The following is a 19,480-nucleotide window of genomic DNA, read 5'->3' on the forward strand; positions in this document are numbered from 1 at the left end:
AATTCGATCATGTTATTATTCAAGTTGCTTCCCTTGTCTGTGCCCTTGGTTTCTGTAATTGGAATTTCCGCATGGTGTCGCATGTTTATAGACTTTTTTCTTTCTTTTTTCTGTTGTTGTTAAAATTCATCTTGTTAAACAAAAATTAGCATAAATAATTATATCGATAGCTTCTAATCATGTCATTTAGATAATTCCGAAAAAAATGCATGTTTAATTCCTTATCTTAAAATAGACGCGCGCAATTTTGAACCCATTTCGATCCGCCATATTGCTCATGAGGTGTACGAATATTGATGAGAGAGAAAGAGTCAAATACTCCTCTAAAGACTCGACGGATCATATTTTAAATAATACAACAAGGTAAGTTGATACAATGCATGATGAACGGTTTATAGCAATAATTTTCTGGTGTTTTACAAGGTTGTTTCAATGAAATGTTAGCATACATGTAATTCAACCCGATTCGCCCTCAATTGACATCGCGCCGATTTGTACTTTTTTGTATGAGAAAACAAATTCAATGTTAATTGTTCTCTTGAATAATGTCTGTAAATACTAGTAGTTTTGTGTAATTTTCATCTTTGATCAGGGTCCGAAAGGCCCATGTTATTTACAATTGTTTTTGTTAAATTCAATGTCATCCAGCAAAATTATATATATTGTTATCAATTTCATATTATTATGTACCCCTTTTTGACAGGTTTATGACGGATGATGTAATGCCTAGCTTTACCGTGAAGGGGAAAAGGAGAAAATGACTTTCCAAAAGCAGTTTTTCAAGGTGTTCAAGGTAATACTTGCCAAGTCAAATCTGCTTCTTGACAGTAATCATTTAATTATGTTATTATTAAAGTGAGTACCAGGTATAATCTTGTGCATTCACCTCTTATAAAAATACCACTAGTGCCCGCTCAAGGAAAACAAAGCAATGATTCACTGGAATTGATTTCATACGCGATAGCTTTGATCACAGATTCCAGTAACTGAAATAAGTAAAACAATTAAAAGATAATGAAAAACATACAGCAAATATTGTACCAAAACTGGGGAAATTTTGTTGTGTGGAATTTGATATCAAAACCTTATTCTCAGCAGTTTCAAGTCAATATATTTTTTTTGACAAGATCGTTATGTATTTCAGCAAGTGTCACTGTGTTTACTGCTACTGAACATGAGGTTGATGGGGGCAATTGGATCCTGTCTGAAGTACGCTCCACACAGACAAGGAGGTGGAGGACGACGAACTATTTACACAAGTTAATTAACATACATCTCTAAACTTATAAATTAACAATGTGTCATTTTAATAATTTAATGTGCCATTATCATTCAATACTTTTAGTTTCTGTACAGATTTGTTGTGAAAATAAAACTTGTACATCCTCTAAGTTGTTTGTTAATGAATGTAGGTGAATGCTGCGGTAATTCCTAATTACCTGTTACCTGTGTGGTATGCATATTTATGCTATGGATTTTGGGTCGTTATCACGACATTGTTTCAACGTCGTAACTCCGACATTGTTTCAACGTCATAACTCCGATGTTGTTTCAACGTCGTGATTTCGACGTCTAAAAACTTTCATTTTCAACCAATATACAACGTTTATCCAACGTCAGTTTCTGACGTTGTTACAACGTCTTTCCAACGTCAATTGTTTGCTGGGTTACCTTTTATGTTGAGGCTTACAACAAACTCTCAGAATCCCAAGCAGGATTTAGGGCAGGATATACTACAGCTGATAATGCTTTTGTTTTATACTCCATTGTAAATAAATATTTATGTAAGAAAGGGAAACCTCTAAATGTAGCTTTTATAGACTTTCAAAAAGCTTTTGATTCAGTTGATCGGCCAATTTTGTATGAAGTATTAAAACAAAATTGTGTAAGGGGTCACTTATACCAGTCAATACAATGTATTTATTCATCTGTCAAAGCATGTGTAAGAACCAACGAGGGTGTATCAGACATATTTACATGTCCGGTTGGTTTACGTCAGGGCTGCAGCCTAAGCCCCGTTTTATTTGCAATGTTCATAAATGACTTATATTCAATGTTATGTGAAAATAATATCAGAGGGATTCAATTATTTCCGGATATTGTTGAAATATTTTTGCTTATGTTCGCTGATGATATTGCTTTGATATCAGATACTGGTGTTGGCTTACAAAAACAATTAAATGTTTTATATCAGTTTTGTTTAAGGAGCAGACTAATTGTAAATACCACCAAATCAAAAGTACTTGTTTTTAAACGAGGTGGAATGGTGGCGAGAAGAGAAAATTGGTCGTATAATGGCAGACAGATAGAAATTGTCAATGGTTTTACATATGTTGGGATGTTTTTTTCAAATAGATTATCAATGTTTAAAATGGCAGAGGCTATGTCGGTGAAAGCAAAGAAGGTACTTATGTACATTTTTAGTTCTCTACAACATTTATCTTGCTTGCCATATAAAACGTTTTTTAAAGTATTTGATTCGAAAATTGCATCTATTATGTTATATGGCTCTGAAATTTGGGGCTTAAAACACCCACAGTGCATTGAAACAGTGCAGGTGTGTGCTTGCAAAAGATTTTTGAATGTCAATAACACTGCATGTAATGATGCCGTACTTGGAGATACAGGGAGATATCCTATGCACATTTATGCTTCAAAACGATGTATTAAATATTGGTTAAGGTTACTCAACTTGCCCAAAGATAGATATACAAGATTGTGCTATAAGATGCTTATATATTATGACAATTTAGGGTATGAAAACTGGGTTACTGATGTTAAGCGTAACTTATACAGTAATGGGTTTGGATATGTGTGGGGATCGCAAAATGTTCCAAACCCAAGGTTATTTTTAATTCAATATGTTCAAACTCTAAAGGACCTGTTCATACAAAACTGGCAGTCAAGGTGTAGAGACAATATTAAATTGCAATATTATTGTAACTATAAATATTGTTTAGAAACAGAAAAATTTATTGCTGCTATAGATGTTGAGAAATTTAGAAATTGTATGGCAAGATTCCGTAGCTCTTCACATTGCTTAATGATAGAGAAAGGTATACATTATAACATATCAAGAGAATATCGTGTGTGTATGTATTGTGAAACCGTACTGGAAGATGAATATCACTTGATGCTATCATGTCCTTTATATTCTGATATTCGAACGAGATATCTACCTATGTATTATTGCCAATATCCAACTCTTCAAAAGTTTTATGCTCTGATGTCAAACGACAATGTGAATTTTATTCGGAAAGTTGCCATGTATCTTTACTACTCTCTTAAAGAGAGGGATAAATACCTAGAAATGTTCAGATAGATATTCTGTTACATTAGTTATGTACTGTTATCCATAAAACGTCAACATTGTTTAAATTGACTGTGTTGTTTGTCTGTCTATGTCATTACCTCATGCATTATGTTTAATCCATGTTATATATTGTGTATTTGGGCTGGAGGCCATATAATGCAAATAAATTGAATTGAATTGAATAGCAATAATAAATTTGGATTATACGGACGTAACCACAGAGCATAGCATGTGGTGAACTTTTCTTTACTTTTAACCTATGTTTCATACAATGAGTGTGTATTTTTTTATTAAAGCTTAGGTCACCAAAGCCCCGCTCTTCACTGACATATAACATAATTGGTTACGGTATTGTGAAATTGTTTTAGTTGACAGTCAAATGGTATATACAAGGCAATTGCTACCATTGTTTTACTATAAGGCAAATCAGATAAGAGTCTATATAGTGAACTGTACAGTCTAAATTAAACTGGATGTAATTGCTCTCTTGTTGACATTTGTTTCTAAGGCCACTACTTTTATATAAATTGGTTTACAAAACCGGCGGGTCTAATTTTCCGAAAAGTACAAAAAAATAAAAAAAATGAATTTCACTATTTTTTCAAAATTATTTTACCGACCGTATTGATTTTGATGCGAAACGAAAGAAAAAAACGCACAGATAAGAGTACGAATGCAGTAGATCTCGACTGGTTTGTTGTTCCGTGGCCGTATTTGCCAATTTATAGTGATAGCATGTGAGCCAGTCAACTGTTATGGCAGCGCCGATGGCAATGGCGGAATTGACGATAGCAGTCATTCTTTGTATGAAATAATTAATTAAAATATGCAGGAGTTGTTAAAATAACAATAGCAATAAACATTGGCAAATTTAACAGCCGACACAAACAATAACTGTCACGTGATTGTTGTTATTCCCCGCCAATTTAGGTCATGAAAATATTGTTGTTTATAGATAAAAAATAAAATTGTCAGCGGCTGCCATCGAATTAGTAGACACAAATATCTGTAAATTATGTGTGAGAAAAACATTTTATAACATTTTATGGTTAAATATCAAATAACAGTGCACTAAGTGTGAGTGGTGAAATCGAAAGTAAAAGTTGACACCGGTGACCTAGTTTCACAAGTTCGGTCGATGGTGTTTATGGATTTGAAATCACAAAATGGTTTGGAAATACTTGTTATTGAGTCAATGTAAAGCTTGTGTTTATTCTAGATTACATGTTTATTCGTGTTTGGGTTAATAGCAGAGTAAAAACAATGAAAGAGTTGAACACATGCCTCAATGACATTTTAATATTAATGCCATGAGTTGTGTGCAAAACATTTAGATAAAATAACACGGAAAACTATTTTGAATAAGTCCATTTCAATTTGTAATGAACTTGATATTTCACTATAAATGAGATTTGTTGTGGTAACCAAGGAATACTCTTTAAAATGAAAAATAAACAAGCATGAAGTATAGATGCCCTGTGAACTCGTGTACATACACAAAATGGCGGAGTTAAATGAAAATATCCGATACATAATTATGGATTTCTCTGTTACTATCATTGGTACATAAAGTTAAGTCACATGCTAGATTTATTATTTTGTTATGTGATTTTTATGTACTGATGTGGTAATTTGCTGCAAGATTTGAATTTGAAATGGATTTGGTGAACATCCCATGGTAAATATCCCGGTCCGAAAATATCCGAACTTAGCATGGATCGAGTTACACACAACTAGGACCCACCATGGTAAAGGTTATTAAAACTCAAATCTAGGTCTAGTTTGGTTTTTAGTTTTTCAGGAATTGCTTTCACAAAGTTAAAGCTCAAATGTCTTCATAAAATGTTACTTCCTTATTTACAAAATTGGTAATTATTTCACTTTATTGGCATTTTCCAATATTGAAATAACTGAAACAATGTTTAGAAAATAGTATGTATTGTTTTAATACAGTGCAATTTTTGTATTTTAATGCGTAAAATTGCCTTCTCTTTTTTTCAATTTAATATTGTTTAGTTTAGTGTTCTGCATTCACTTTTGCTTTAGCATACCCTTGAAGCTTAACAAATGTCTTGCTGAGTGATATTCAATGTATCTTTAAAAACAAGTGTAGTTTATACATGTAAACATGTTTTATAGTCAATTTCATTGATGTTTTATATGCACAGTATGTAAGATTTAAACTGTGTGTTTAATTAGAACTTTAAAACTTTGAGTGTATTAAAACATGCATTAATAGCAGTTTAAAAATTTAAAATGTCATGTAAATGATATAAATTTTCAATGTTCTTATGTTGTTCTCTGATTTTTACCCTTTAAGGGTATGTTTTGTGACTTTTTTCCTTTTTTTTCTTTTTTTTTTTCGACCGCCCGGTGGACATTTTTCCCAAAAATTCTTGTAAACCAAAAAATAAAAAAGGAGTGGCCTAATAATGTTAATTTATCTATGCTGTTTTGCATGCTATGTTAATTGTTTTGATGATCATAAGCTGTATGTGCTTGTATCTAAATAGGTGATCTGTTTTGTTCTGTTCTATATTGCTTTTATTTGCTGACGACATGGCCATTGTTGGAAAACACGTGACTAATTTCATATACGTGTTGATTTACTTTCAAATTTTATTTTACTTGGGGTTTATCAGTTTATACTCTTAAAACTAAAGTTATGGTCTTTCGTGAAAGGAGAAGAACTTATTTGTATTGTGAAATACTTTATTGACTATGGGGCTATTTTAAACTTCACTTGCATTTTTGCTTTAAGACAAATCACCTAATTGGCAAACCATTCAAGCACTGATTATTTTATTCTGTAATTATAAGGATTACGATCTGAAACAAAGTAACAATGTCAGCTTGTTTATGCCTGTAAAGTGTAAAATACTCTACCTGAGCGTGAGTTGAGGATCATCAGGATGAAGACAATGACAGTTTGAATATACTTTATTCTTTCATGCTTTACGATGAAATATGGGGTTTTAACAGTGAAATAACAACAGTGAAAATATCAATTTGATATTTTCACTGCAAAATAAGGAGTGAAAATATCAATTTTCAGAACTACTTTTAAAATCCTTTGTTGTTACATGTACTTGCCTTGGTCAAAACAGAACACTGGACTTCAGTAAATTATGTCAAAAAATGTTTAAAAAAATAAAGAAATATTTTATAATTTAAATAAATATATAATTGGAAATTAACAACTTACCGTTTATTACCGGTTATCCCGTTTATCAAACATTTTACTGATCTTTGAAGCTGAATGTTCGAACATTTGCTTTCATTCCAAACAAATTACAGACAAAAACAACTGTTCGAACATAAATAAAATTTTATAGCATCGTTCAAATGTAGTTTGAACTGTTAACCGTTGTAGTACGTAAAATGAGCTTCCTGGAGAATTCACACAACAATTTACAGATAGATCCGATATTTTTTACCCCACCCACATCTCAAAATGTGTCAACAAACTAGCGTGGCATTTAAGATCGTATTTAATTTCACTCGTGATCATAAAAAAACTACATTTTCACTCGTGGCTTCGCCACTCGTGAAAATATGTTTTTCTATGACACTCGTGAAATAAAATACGATCTTACACTGAAATAAACAAATATCCTATATATATTCCCGTTTAGAATATATACTGGTATGTTGATTATATCATTGGACAAGGTACGTCTGGACTTGGACTTAATGATTGTCACTTTACAACAGATCGTGTAATATTACTGACACACAGTCAAGTAAAACAAGAATCACAAAGATTCGAAATACACCACTTACTGTGTTTAGTGGACTGAGACTCGAGTCTCAAAAATGACAGAGACAGCGTTATGTAATGCTCAAAGTTCCAAGTTTGTTTGTTTGTTTATTTGAGTCCATCAAGGTCTACCCGCGCCCATTGGCTTTATTATGGCTTGACCCCGCCGTGACGCCATCACGACTTAAATTGTGTTTAAATGCCTTAAGTGACATGAGATAGAAGTGACAGGAATTCGCAGTCAAATCCAGACATTGGAAGACTTGAAGAAACAGAGTGAGATACAAGAGATCCGGGTGCGATACCCTAGCTCTTTGCGAAAAGACCTCTTGGGTTTTTAACGTGCTCGGTGTAAAGCACCGAAACACGGGATACAACTTTCCTGAGTTGAACCAGTACTGAGTACACCACTTTTCCAAGCACCACCCTTTAAATGCCGATCGCCATGCAAGGGAGCTACTTGTTCCAACTTTTAACGTTTTTCGGTATGACGCGGCCCGGGATCGAACCCACGACCCCCTGCTCCGTAGGCGGACGCTTTAATCACTAGGCCACGGAGAGGGTACAAAAAAGTTCCAAGTTAACGCGCTTCTTGTTTAGTATGTCCAGATTTACCCCGTGACCAAAACTAGCCAATGGTTATCTGCCCGGAGAACGTCCATCCAACGAGAAGAGGGCCGCTCGGGCGCCAACCAATCAGTGGCTGGCCGCCCTAGAGATCCAAGGATACGTTCCTGGCAGGCAGCCATGACAGTTTGGGTAACGAACAAAATGTAAACAAACAAACAAATATCAAATTTATGAAGTGGCTCTTTTAGAACGACGGAAGACAAATTTATGAGATTATAATGAATTATGTTTTAGTTATAGTTCTACCAATGGAATAAACATATTCTGAGGAAATACCATTATGATATAAAATAAAAATATGGTAGAGTGGGGATTTAACCTACATTGCATATTCAAATCAACATCTCATCGTGTATTAATTAATAGATAATGAGGTAAGAAATATTACTTTATTCATGCATGGTTCATATTATTAATAAATATGTTAGGTTATTAAGTTAAAATCTCATGTCTCCAAATGTGTCTTAAAGTCCCATGTCTCCAAATGTGTCAACAGGTAAATTCTTAATACATGTATTCAATTCAACATGTCCTGTAACGACAGGGTCATTACAATAGCTTCTGTTTTTAACTATGCTTCTGAAATTTGGGGTCAAAAGAAAACGAACGAATTCATTTGAAATTTTGCAAACGTCTAAACAAAAGATGAACAGCTAGTGTTTTGGGGGGCCTTTGTAGACAGTCTCTGTATATCCATATAGATTTGACAGAATTATACATTATTTGGTTAAAATTGTCGACAGTGATAATTTCATTATACACACTCATGTATAACTGATAAAGTTGTATTTTTTTATTTACTAATGACTACTATAAAGAAAAAAAATGACATTAAAAAATCAACACAGAGTAATCCATCAAAATAAATATACTGTTGCATTTAGACACACGTACGCAAAGATCCAATATATAAAAGTACCTCAGTAAATATTACAGTGCATGCAATGCTGTACCCAAATAATGTCCAGTTCCATGAAGAGTCATAAGATTTTACTCCAACCACTTTATACGTTGTTTATGAATGGTATTCACCACTAAAATTAGCAAAAGTCACCCATAAAGTTCGGTTCGTTTCTTTTACGGCCATCTCTAACTGCATACTTGTTCTCACCATAACTTAGTATTAAAGCTACTTTCGTGAAACTTGGTGTGTGAATAGAGAGGTTGCTTTGGCAACAAAAATAGTATGAACATCTTTCTATTCATCCGAAAAATTTGGTCTTGCGATATCGCAAAAAGTATGCAAACTTATTTTATGAAACTTAGCATGTTGTTGGATGGTCATAAGGATATGCATATTATTTTGTTTTGTTGTATACAATTTACTCTTTTATTAGACAAAACTGTTGTCGCTATGGCAAAGACATAACACACTTGAATTGTAACTTGAAATACAACATGTAACTTCAAAAGGCTATTTCAAGGCACTTCGTGCATTGACAGGAGGCGATAAATGGGTTGTACAAGTCATTTGATAGTTTTCGTAGGACAAAAACTGTGATTGCCCTCTGCAACAAAATTGAAGAACTTTTACCATTTATATCTCAGATTGCGTGTGGAGGTATTCATTACTCCTGTAATCCCTGAACTTACAAATAGACACCTTATATCAGCAGGCATTTCCTTTTAGCTATAATTAAACAGCAAACTTTTGCCGCCCTTGAAGTGTCTCCATCGGATATTTTGTTCACTTTCATTGATATTAAACTCCAATCCAATAAAGGTCTGGGGTTTCTTTTTTCCATTTAAGGGCATTTATAATCACACACCATCTTTTATTCAATAACAATTGTTGATTTTATCACACTATAACAAAACATTATACAACAAGCAAATGCAACGAAAGTTTAAACTAATAATAACTTCAAGTCTGAAACAAACTGCTAGTATTTGCGTATAACACCAATGCCTACATGTACAACTTGACATGTATATAGCGCCTATGCTTACATGTACGTGCATGTATAAAACGCCAACCCCTACATGCACGTATATTAGTAATTGTTAGAGCTAGTAATGCCAATATATTGACTATATGTTCATGTCCTCAATGAACAGCTATTTTCCTCACAAAGCTTATCGAAGTGCAAGTCTTTATAAAGAAGATACTGACATGGCACTTTAGTAGAATTTCAGTAATTAGCTAAGAAAGTGACTTAAAACCCATGAGAGTTGAGATATTGCGTATAACATGCCAACCAATCCCACAACTAATACATCTGTTTTTTAGGAAAACATTGTTCTGTAATCTTTCGGTATCATTATCAGGTTAAAAAATTATCACTGGGCTCATTTATATATTTTCATGTTTTGTATCGCCAAATTTTGACAAAATCAAATAGGTTTTCTGAGGCTGAGATGTTGAATTTCCTCATCAGGACAAAATCTTTCGGAGTCATTGCATTAAAAGCACTTCATACGTAAACACAAACAATAACAAAATACCACAGTAGTTTAAAGGGAATGAAATTCCTGCTTTGGTGTCATATTTTTAGTGACATTTAACCTAAAAAAAATTTTTCCATATCTTTCAAAGTGTTCATTCCTACCAACAATCTAGCAGAAAATATCTAATAATGACTGAATTTTAACAATATAAGTGATCTCGAAATACCTTAAACTGCAGTAATTCAAAGTTATGTTATGCTAGAGCGTGGGTAGAAACGACCATTTTGATAAATCTACTATGATTTTTTTTATTTAGGTCAAATGTTATTAAAAAATTACAGGTCATTTAACACCAAAGCAGGAGTTCATTCCCATCGAACTGCTGTGCAAAATACATGTAAACAATGTCCTGTATTCAATCACAAAACAAACAAATAACTGATATACATGTAATACAAAAAATAGAACTCTGTCTAACAACATAAGGAATAGCAATATTGCCTAGATAACAAACGTTAGCTACTGGCTTATTAACCCTTAGGCTGCTGATGGCGATTTTCCAAGCTGTTTGCCACTCAGTCAATATATCCCCAAAGTTTTAAGTAAATTGAAAGAAATTTAGAATAAACCAGACGACATTTTAGAGCAGACGACAATTTACCCAGCATGCAAAGGGTTAACTGTCAACTTGGCATTTCTAAGTATCTGTAAAGAAATATGTCCCTTTAACAAACAATTAAATAGCATCACATATCTTAGACAATATCACAGGGCTTTCCAATGATTAGTATTGTAGCACTTAACAGTATTTCATCACAATGAAAATATGTGGTGTTGTCTGGAAACATGAGTTTGTTCAGGTATTCACATTTACAACAAAAACACAGCTTTAATCAAGAAATATAAAAATACGAATTCATAACAATATGTTATATTCAATTAAAGAAAACCTCCAAAAATATTAACAAATATCTATCATAGCCTGCTTGAAAGTTTGTTCAGATAAAATTGAGTATGGCAAGATACTAGACCAATTTCCACGTTTTCTTAATATGATGTTATACAATGAAATCACACACATAGAACTGAATGATAACAACTATTAATTTCACAGGTATATCTCCATAGAAAGAGCATTATGGATGTTTGAGCTGAGATAAGCTAAACCTGGAGTTTGTTATTGGTCCCAGGCAAAACCCTGTTCATTTCAGGGATATCTCCAAAATAGGGTCACATCAGTTTCTCTGGTGGTGACCTATTGAGAAGCCCTGATCCTGAAAATAACACACAAGTCATTGTGACTACATTCAATTTCATTCATTGTTATTATTCACATTTTTTCCTTCTGTTTGCTTTGCTCTTATGAACTATATTCAAAAATTCAACAAGTTTATTTTGCTTTAGTGGAAGTTGACCGGTAAAATATCATAACTATTTTTTTTTATCTTAACTAAGGAACTATTTTAAATCCACCTGCACATACTTTTAAGTTAGGTTGACTACAGTATTATTGAAGTTTAAACATATTATTTTACAACGATTGTGAACCAAGTTATTACAACATTATATTTGTCACTCTCGTTGGCACGATTTTACGCAATAGTGTGGTCTTGTGTTGTGGGGGAAACCGGAGAACCCGGAGATAACCCACTTGTCTAGCTTGGTGACCACAAACCAAACCCACATGCAGTACTATTCACTGTAAAATGAAAAATATACCTAGTCAATTTCTTAACAATTTCTCTGAATGATATTCTCTTTTGTGGATCACTCTGCCAGCACAGCTTCATGATCTCGTAAACCTCATCGGGGCAGGTCAAAGGTTTCGGGAATCTCTCGTTCTGAGCGAGGCGTGCCCAATGCTCCTCCTGTGGATCGGAGCCTGGGGAGGGTTGGGATGGTTTGGTTAACCTTGGGGTTCCTCCATCCAAGAAGACCTCTAAGCACACAACGCCGAAACTCCAGATGTCTGACTGCCGACAGTATGTCCCGCTACGAACCTCTGGAGGAGCCCTGTAGATATGAATGATAAACAAATCAATAATCATGTAAATTATTAACAAAACAGCATGTGGACAGACGGACGGATAGACCAATGGATGGATGAACAGACAAACAGAAGGATGGGCAGGTGATTACGTAATGGTATTTAAAATTTTATGGGTTTCAAAATTATTTTCTCAAAAGAACACAAAATGAGTTTTTAAGAGCTGCAGTTATCCAAGGTTTATGTACTCAACTAAACAAATATTACAAAGACACAGATAGAGAAGAACCAAAGATAAATGGACGAAACATACGTAAAAGTTATTTCACAATTATTTTGCTAGATGTAAGTGGAAATTGCTAAAAACATGTATATTGTAAACTATAGCATGTGAAACAAGTTTTGAGGATATGTAAAATAAAATAGTAAAGCAAAACATGAAGTCTTTGCTTGACTCTGCTGTCAGCCAGACTCGGACAACACCAGTGTTTTAAAACCTTTGGACCATCTCTTCAAAACAGAATGCTGCGATTAGAGAAATATCAAATACTGCACAATCATCATCATTACCATAATACATGTAGTTTAAACTGAGAATCAGTCCTCCTGTATGTACTGTTTTCACAATTCATTCTCCAGTTCCTTCGCCCAACCAAAGTCCGCCACCTTTGCTGTGATGGTCAGATGTCAATAACACATTCCTTGCCGTCAAGTCACAGTGAATAATGATGTTGTCATAAAGAAATTCCATTCCCTGGAAGAATTTTGTGAAGAGTTTTTTTATTGAAGCAAAATTACTTTAAAAAGAGTGTTCTCAAGTGGTAAATGCAACCAGAGGGGCACACTCACACGGTTTCTTAATATTAACTTCATGTTTATTTTTAATGTTTGCAAGAGTTCAATTCACACAAATATATAGCAAAATATGGACACTATGACAATGATTATTTCAATCTATGACGAAAATCAACTACATGTAAGATCTTTACTGAAACGTTCCCCGGATGTTTACCCAATAGCAAAACAATGACTTTAAGATAATAAATATCAACTTGATTCTATTACTCCTCTTTACAATTAAGTTTAAAATAAATCAGTTCAACCAGTCAACATGTCATTTTTAAAAGATTCCTAACAAACATGAAGTTACCTGAGCAATGTCTATAAGGCACTTCATTTTGCTATCATACAACATTTTTGGCTCTTTCAGGTAATCAGAAAGGCAGCCATTTTTCATAAGCTCCATCATGTAGGCAAACTTAACATGTGGGTCTGAAAAATAAGAACTCCATGAATTCGCAGTTTAAGTTCATTTGTGATAAATGTAATCTGGAAGTATTTGTTATTGGTACTATAAATAACGATTTTAAGCAATGAATATGCAAATGATATTACAAATCATTAAGAAATGTTATAAACTTAAAAACATGTTATAAATATATGATATCAGTTTCTTTAAAATTGCACATAGTTTCGGCACTACTTTCCCAAACCCGTAGAAAACCAAAAGAAACACAAAATTCTCATCCAAACATATTTTTTTTAAATGGGGAGGGTGGGTAAATTTGATTTTCATTTCTTTTCTTAAATTAAAAGCAAGGGGTGCTGTTATCCTGACTTTCAACCACTTCTCGCCAAGTTAAAACATTGGGGCAGGAGGTTTTTGACAGATTGACGTAAATGAGAATTTAAAAAAAAAAATTAAATGGGGAGGGTGGGTAAATTTGATTTTCATTTCTTTTCCTTAAATTAAAAGCAAGGGGTGCTGTTATCCTGACTTTCAACCTACTTCTCGCCAAGTTAAAACATTGGGGCAGGAGGTTTTTGACAGATTGACGTAAATGAGAATTTTAAAATTTGGTTTGAAATCCTACCATCTAGCTCCTTGAGTCCAATAAACATGACAATGTTCGGATGCCCATTCTTGTCTGGGCTTCTATTCTTTAACTTCTCGAGAAGAGTGAATTCTCTTTTAAACCTCGCATAATCAGGAGGAGATGTGCAAATCTTCACTGCAACTTCTTGACCACACCACTGGTGCTTGTAAACAGCTCCAAAATCACCCTGTTTTGTGTTGAAATGGGTTAATTGATATAATAAATATTGGTCAGTTTCATACAATTTCATTATGGTAGTATAAATATATATTAAATTGATTCCGTGTTTCTACCATATTTGTGACTATATTCAATTATTAATAGAAAATCTCATTGATTGGTTAGAAATAAATTGCCAATGAAATCAACACATGAATTCCACGATTTTAATGTGTCAGGTGCTCCCATAATTATTCTAGTAAATGCTGCTTTTAAGCACTGATCAGAAAACTGTTTCAAATTCAGTCCGAGGAACTTCAAATGATTGTAATAGTAGTAATGTGGCGGAAATATTCAGCCTACAATTTTACCCCAGTTAAATACTAACTGCATTCCAAATTTGACGACTTTAAAGACTGTATCTTAACAATTTATATTAAAAAATTGCAAGGTGCAGTAACAATACCTTTCCAAGGCAATTTTTGTCGTCCACCTGGACATTTGAAGAAAGCTGTTCATCAAGCCTGTCAACAAAAGAAATAAATCGTCTTGGTCAATTATATTGTGAATGTTCGAATAACACTTCATCTGTAATATATCATGTTAGCGCAATAAACATTCCACATAGTCATTAATCACTCATATTACTATCTCACATTAATACTAGTTTGAGTCAAGGGAACAGACACAATATGCTTCTATAAGCTAGCAGCTTTCATCAAAATAGTCTGTGCTAGAGTTTACATGTAAATGAAATTAGTATAAACTAACCTATCTCTGCACATGGTAAAAGTTGGTCTCCTCTCTGGGTCTTTGTCCCAACACTGAAGCATGAACTGGTAGAAATGGTCTGGGCAATTTCTCGGACGCTGGAGTCGATCCCCTTTTATCAGCTTGGCGACAAAGTCATTGGGGTTGATACTGTTCATCTTTGGATCATTGCCATAACTACCAAACAGAATAGTATCCAAACATATGGTGCCTCTGTTTCCATAAGCATTCCATAAATATATTATACACTTTTGAGGTTTTTTTTCTAAAAGTATTTTGTACAGCCGTGTTTGTCAACAATTCTTTAACATTATGAACACCGTTATATATTAAGACCCTCTATTATCATCTCTTTCTCACACACATCCATAAATAATGAAATAAAACCTTTGCCCACCTGAACATTTCCCAGAGTACAACTCCATAACTCCAGACATCAGACTTTGAGGAAACACGTTTGGAATGGGTCCACTCGGGAGCAGACCTGTGTTAAACATACAAAACATTGCGTATTGTGTACACAAAACTATTTTAAAACAAGAGCCCGCTTTATATAGGAGTACCTTAACATACAAATATTTATTTGAATACCGGTAGCTTAAATGCTCTTTCAGTTATCATCAACACTGAGGTTTCAGCCTAATGTTGCTGGCATATAGAACTCTAAGCTATTTTTTTTCATATTTTTTTTATTTAATACATATAGTTGTTTATCATAAGACAGAATGATACCACCATTTTAGAAAAAGGAAACTGTTTTGGATATTTCAAACTGGCATCTTTGAACCAAACATATATTGTAATTTATGATTTTAACAGAAGATAACAATAATATATGCCCCAGAGTTCTTCTTGTCAGAAAGTTTTGCTAGACTACATAAATATGTTTTAACAAGACAGTAATTCACATTGATCTTGACCTTGATCTGCTATTCCTTAAAACAATAGGGGTCATCTTCTGATGAAGGGCAACAAAATAATTGAGTTAAATGGTCTACATCCTTCACCAAGTTGTTGTGCTGACAAAGTTTTCAAAATCAAGAGAAATGTGTAAAATTTTATACCCTCTGACCATCACTTTGTCAGAAACATTTGCTTAACAGCATTAATGTATTATTGATGACCATGACCTTGACTTTTGACCTACAGATACTGACTCCATAATTAACAAGGGCATTACTAAGTCAAACGCAACATATTACTGAAGTTTCATGGTCCTCTGTCAACACATTCTCTAGTCACTGTCAAGCTTAGTTTTCAGGACACTGGTAATCTTGCATCCATTAACATAAAAAAACAGTAGGGACCATAAACTGGTCAAGAGCAACACATCAGTCCAGTCCCACGGTCCACTGTCAAACAATTGTGCTGAAAGATCTGCTTTACTGATTGAAATTTGCAGATCTACATATGTACATGCTCATACTCAATGATAACTGTAAACATGGCCTTTGACATACCAAAAGAACAGTATTGGGCATCTACTGGTCAGAGGGTGAAATTTTGTGGTCCTTTGTCAAATCATTCTTGAATTATTGTGCAAAGTTTTCCAATGATTATTGACTTGACCTTTGACCAACCACCCCTGAAAACAATTGGGGTCATTTACAAGCAAGGGGGCAACCTACTGATGAAGGTCATTTGTTACTAAGTTCTCTTGATATTTTGGGGAAAAAAGTTTTTTAAAAATTGTTGACTGTATTTTTTTGCCTTTGACCTCCAGTACCTCTCAACACTACCAGTCACAGGCAAGACATGGTTAACTGACAAACCATCAGACAGATCAACATTTGCAAGCCCATATGGTGAGGGATCTTATTAGAAAGGGTCGTATATATGCATACCAGTATATAGGTATTGTCCTCTCCATGTTTTGCCTCCTGTAGTAATCCTTATCTTCCATTAGTATCTTGGACAGGCCAAAGTCACAGACCTTGGCCTGTTGGTTAGTGGTTAGGAGAATATTCCGGGCTGCAAGGTCACAGTGTAATATTTTCTTCTGTTCTAGGTATTCCATACCCTAAAAAAATGTAACCTTGGTGATCAAACTTTGACTCTTACTTGTTCAAATATATGAAGTACCGCGACAAAGGCTTACACTAATAAAAGAAATTTAAGAATCATATTGGTCAAGACAGTCTTTACATTCTAGAAAACAAGAGCTGTCATAGTATGTGACGAATGCCCCCGAATGTGACATTGACCTACGAACAAGGTCAGTACATGAAAAGTTGATCTTGCCTTTATGTGTCAAATACATATGGCAAGTTATTTTAAATTTCCTCTGAACATAAAAAATACCACCCATACTTGACAACCTACACTGTTATGTCCTTATATTCAGAATTCCCTTGTGAATAAACACTTAGTGTATCTTTCACCTTAGAGGTAGTGACATGGGTCTTGCACAGGACACGTCGTCTTCGTATGTGGAACACATGTAGCAAGTTATTTTAAAATCTGTCCATACAAGGGAAAGTTACAGCCCGGACATGACAAACTATACTCTATGTCCTTGTATGCAGCACTCCATTGTGAATAAACACTAAGTGTGACCTTGACCTTTGAGGTAGGGACACGGGTCTTGCAGGCGACACGTCGTCTTGGTATGTGGAACACATGTGGCAAGTTATTTTAAAATCTGTCCTTACAAGGGAAAGTTACAGCTCGGACACGACAACCTATACGCTATGTCCTTATATGCAGCACTCCATTGTGACACTAAGTGTGACCTTGACCTTTGAGGTAGGGACACGGGTCTTGCACACGACACGTCGTCTTGGTATGTGGAACACATGTGGCAAGTTATTTCAAAATCTGTCCATACGAGGGAAAGTTACAGCCCGGACACGACAACCTATACTCTAAGCTTATATGCAGCACTCTATTGTGAATAAACACTAAGTGTGACCTTGACCTTTGAGGTAGGGACACGGGTCTTGCACGCGACATGTCGTCTTGGTATGTGGAACACATGTGGCAAGTTATTTCAAAATCTGTCCATACGAGGGAAAGTTACAGCCCGGACACGACAACCTATACTCTATGCTTATATGCAGCACTCCATTGTGAATAAACACTAAGTGTGACCTTGACCTAAGAGATAGGGACACGGGTCTTGCACGCGACACGTCGTCTTGGTATGTGGAACACATGTGGCATGTTATTTTAAAATCTGTCCATACGAGGGAAAGTTACAGCCCGGACACGACAACCTATACTCTATGCTTATATGCAGCACTCTATTGTGAATAAACACTAAGTGTGACCTTGATCTTTGAGGTAGGGACACGGGTCTTGCACGCGACACGTCGTCTTGGTATGTGGTACACATGTGGCACGTTATTTTAAAATCTGTCCATACAAGAGAAAGTTACAGCCCGGACACGACAACCTATACTCTATGTCCTTATATGCAGCACTCCATTGTGAATAAACACTAAGTGTGACCTTGACCTTTGAGGTAGGGACACGAGTTTTGCACGCCACACGTCGTCTTGGTATGTGAAACACATGTGGCAAGTTATTTTAAAATCTGTCCATACAAGGGAAAGTTACAGACCCGGACGGACGGACGGACGGACGGTGCGATTTTAATATGCCCACCTTTGGGGGCATATAAAGGAAATAGGTTTTCAATTGATTAGAAGAAAAAAATAACATACTTGCAACATTAATATATATTGTGTTCAGATGAACCTTTCTTGCTATTATGTAAATTTGTAGTTACTATTTGTGAAAATAACATTGTCTAAATAAACGTTAAGATTTGTTACCTTGGCAACATCAAGGGCAAGCTTGTAAATTTCCTCTTTTTTTAAGTTTTGTGACCTTTCGCGAGATTTCAGAAACTTGTATAGCGACTGATCCAGGCAGTCCATCACAAGGCAGAACCCTGCAACACACAACAACAAACCCATACATATATATAGGGCCATCTTCAGAAAACAATCCATGATTTATTATCTCTCGTGTGAAATTTTAAATCCTCATTATAAGTCATTACTAGAAATTATTTCATGTCAAATGCTACAAATGTTCAATATCACCCTCTTCTGTGCTTAAAAATAAATTTCTTCTTTTCCAATACCAAACACTTTTTTAAATTATATTAATGATAAAGTATTAATATACCATGAATGCTATCGCAGGTGCCATAGAACTTGACAATGTTTTCATGCTCAAGTTTCTCCATAACTTCAGCTTCCTTTTTGAAATCCAACTTGAATCGCTCCTCAATTTTGTCTTCTTTCAAAACTGAAAATCAAAAGAGATGTTTGTCCAATATTATCCCCTCTGAGTGCTGCTTTGTCAGAGATTCTGTTGACTGTGGCCTTGACCTTCTGTCCTCTAAACAATTTGAGAAATCTACTGGTCAAGGGAAAACCTACAAAGTTTCATGGTCCTAATTTAAATTGTACTTGAAGTTTTGTAAGGACAAAAAATTCTTGAATACCAAAAATGAGTTTCCAGTCATGTGACCAGTGCTAAAAAAAAACCCGTCTTACACCCCCATGTAAGATGAATTACGTGCAACAACGTGCCACTTCTTATTTCTTTCATTGTATGGTTTATAAATAAGGATATTATGCCAT

The 19,480-nt window shown here is 34.6% G+C and overlaps 2 protein-coding genes and 1 long non-coding RNA gene across 3 annotated transcripts in view; 1 reads left to right on the forward strand and 2 right to left on the reverse strand.

Annotated features, from left to right (window-relative positions):
- The first annotated feature begins 256 nt into the window (after nucleotides 1-256).
- On the forward strand, nucleotides 257-1,373 carry LOC128240005 (uncharacterized). The gene is made up of 3 exons (XR_008261997.1): nucleotides 257-363; nucleotides 704-793; nucleotides 1,145-1,373. It is a non-coding gene; the product is annotated as an uncharacterized LOC128240005 (long non-coding RNA).
- Nucleotides 1,374-9,457: 8,084 nt separating this feature from the next.
- LOC128241072 (protein-tyrosine kinase 6-like) lies at nucleotides 9,458-12,710 on the reverse strand. Its single transcript, XM_052958055.1, has 3 exons — nucleotides 12,649-12,710; nucleotides 11,811-12,104; nucleotides 9,458-11,365 (listed from the first exon to the last, which is right to left on the reverse strand). The coding sequence occupies exons 1-3, from the start codon at nucleotides 12,708-12,710 to the stop codon at nucleotides 11,347-11,349; spliced, it is 375 nt and encodes a 124-aa protein (XP_052814015.1). The 3' UTR covers nucleotides 9,458-11,346.
- The window catches only part of LOC128241073 (tyrosine-protein kinase hopscotch-like), a 43,801-nt gene continuing 37,027 nt past the window's right edge, over nucleotides 12,707-19,480 (reverse strand). Inside the window, exons 16-24 of the mRNA XM_052958056.1 lie at nucleotides 19,020-19,142; nucleotides 18,662-18,780; nucleotides 16,730-16,905; nucleotides 15,283-15,369; nucleotides 14,886-15,062; nucleotides 14,581-14,638; nucleotides 13,953-14,142; nucleotides 13,229-13,350; nucleotides 12,707-12,832 (exon numbers count right to left, since the gene is read on the reverse strand). Of these exons, the coding sequence (XP_052814016.1) occupies nucleotides 12,707-12,832; nucleotides 13,229-13,350; nucleotides 13,953-14,142; nucleotides 14,581-14,638; nucleotides 14,886-15,062; nucleotides 15,283-15,369; nucleotides 16,730-16,905; nucleotides 18,662-18,780; nucleotides 19,020-19,142 (1,178 nt within the window). The remainder of the gene's footprint in view (nucleotides 12,833-13,228; nucleotides 13,351-13,952; nucleotides 14,143-14,580; nucleotides 14,639-14,885; nucleotides 15,063-15,282; nucleotides 15,370-16,729; nucleotides 16,906-18,661; nucleotides 18,781-19,019; nucleotides 19,143-19,480) is intronic.

This window comes from Mya arenaria, chromosome 7 (assembly GCF_026914265.1).
Source record: "Mya arenaria isolate MELC-2E11 chromosome 7, ASM2691426v1".
Taxonomy (NCBI): domain Eukaryota; kingdom Metazoa; phylum Mollusca; class Bivalvia; order Myida; family Myidae; genus Mya; species Mya arenaria.

Bases quoted from the DNA above. Each gene is read 5' to 3' on its own strand.
- LOC128241072 (XM_052958055.1), bottom strand. From the start codon at position 12,710: ATGAATTGTGAAAACAGTACATACAGGAGGACTGATTCTCAGTTTAAA. The intron at 12,105-12,648 runs GTAATGATGATG...TCATATCTACAG, and splicing joins TTTAAACTACATGTATTATG to GGCTCCTCCAGAGGTTCGTA.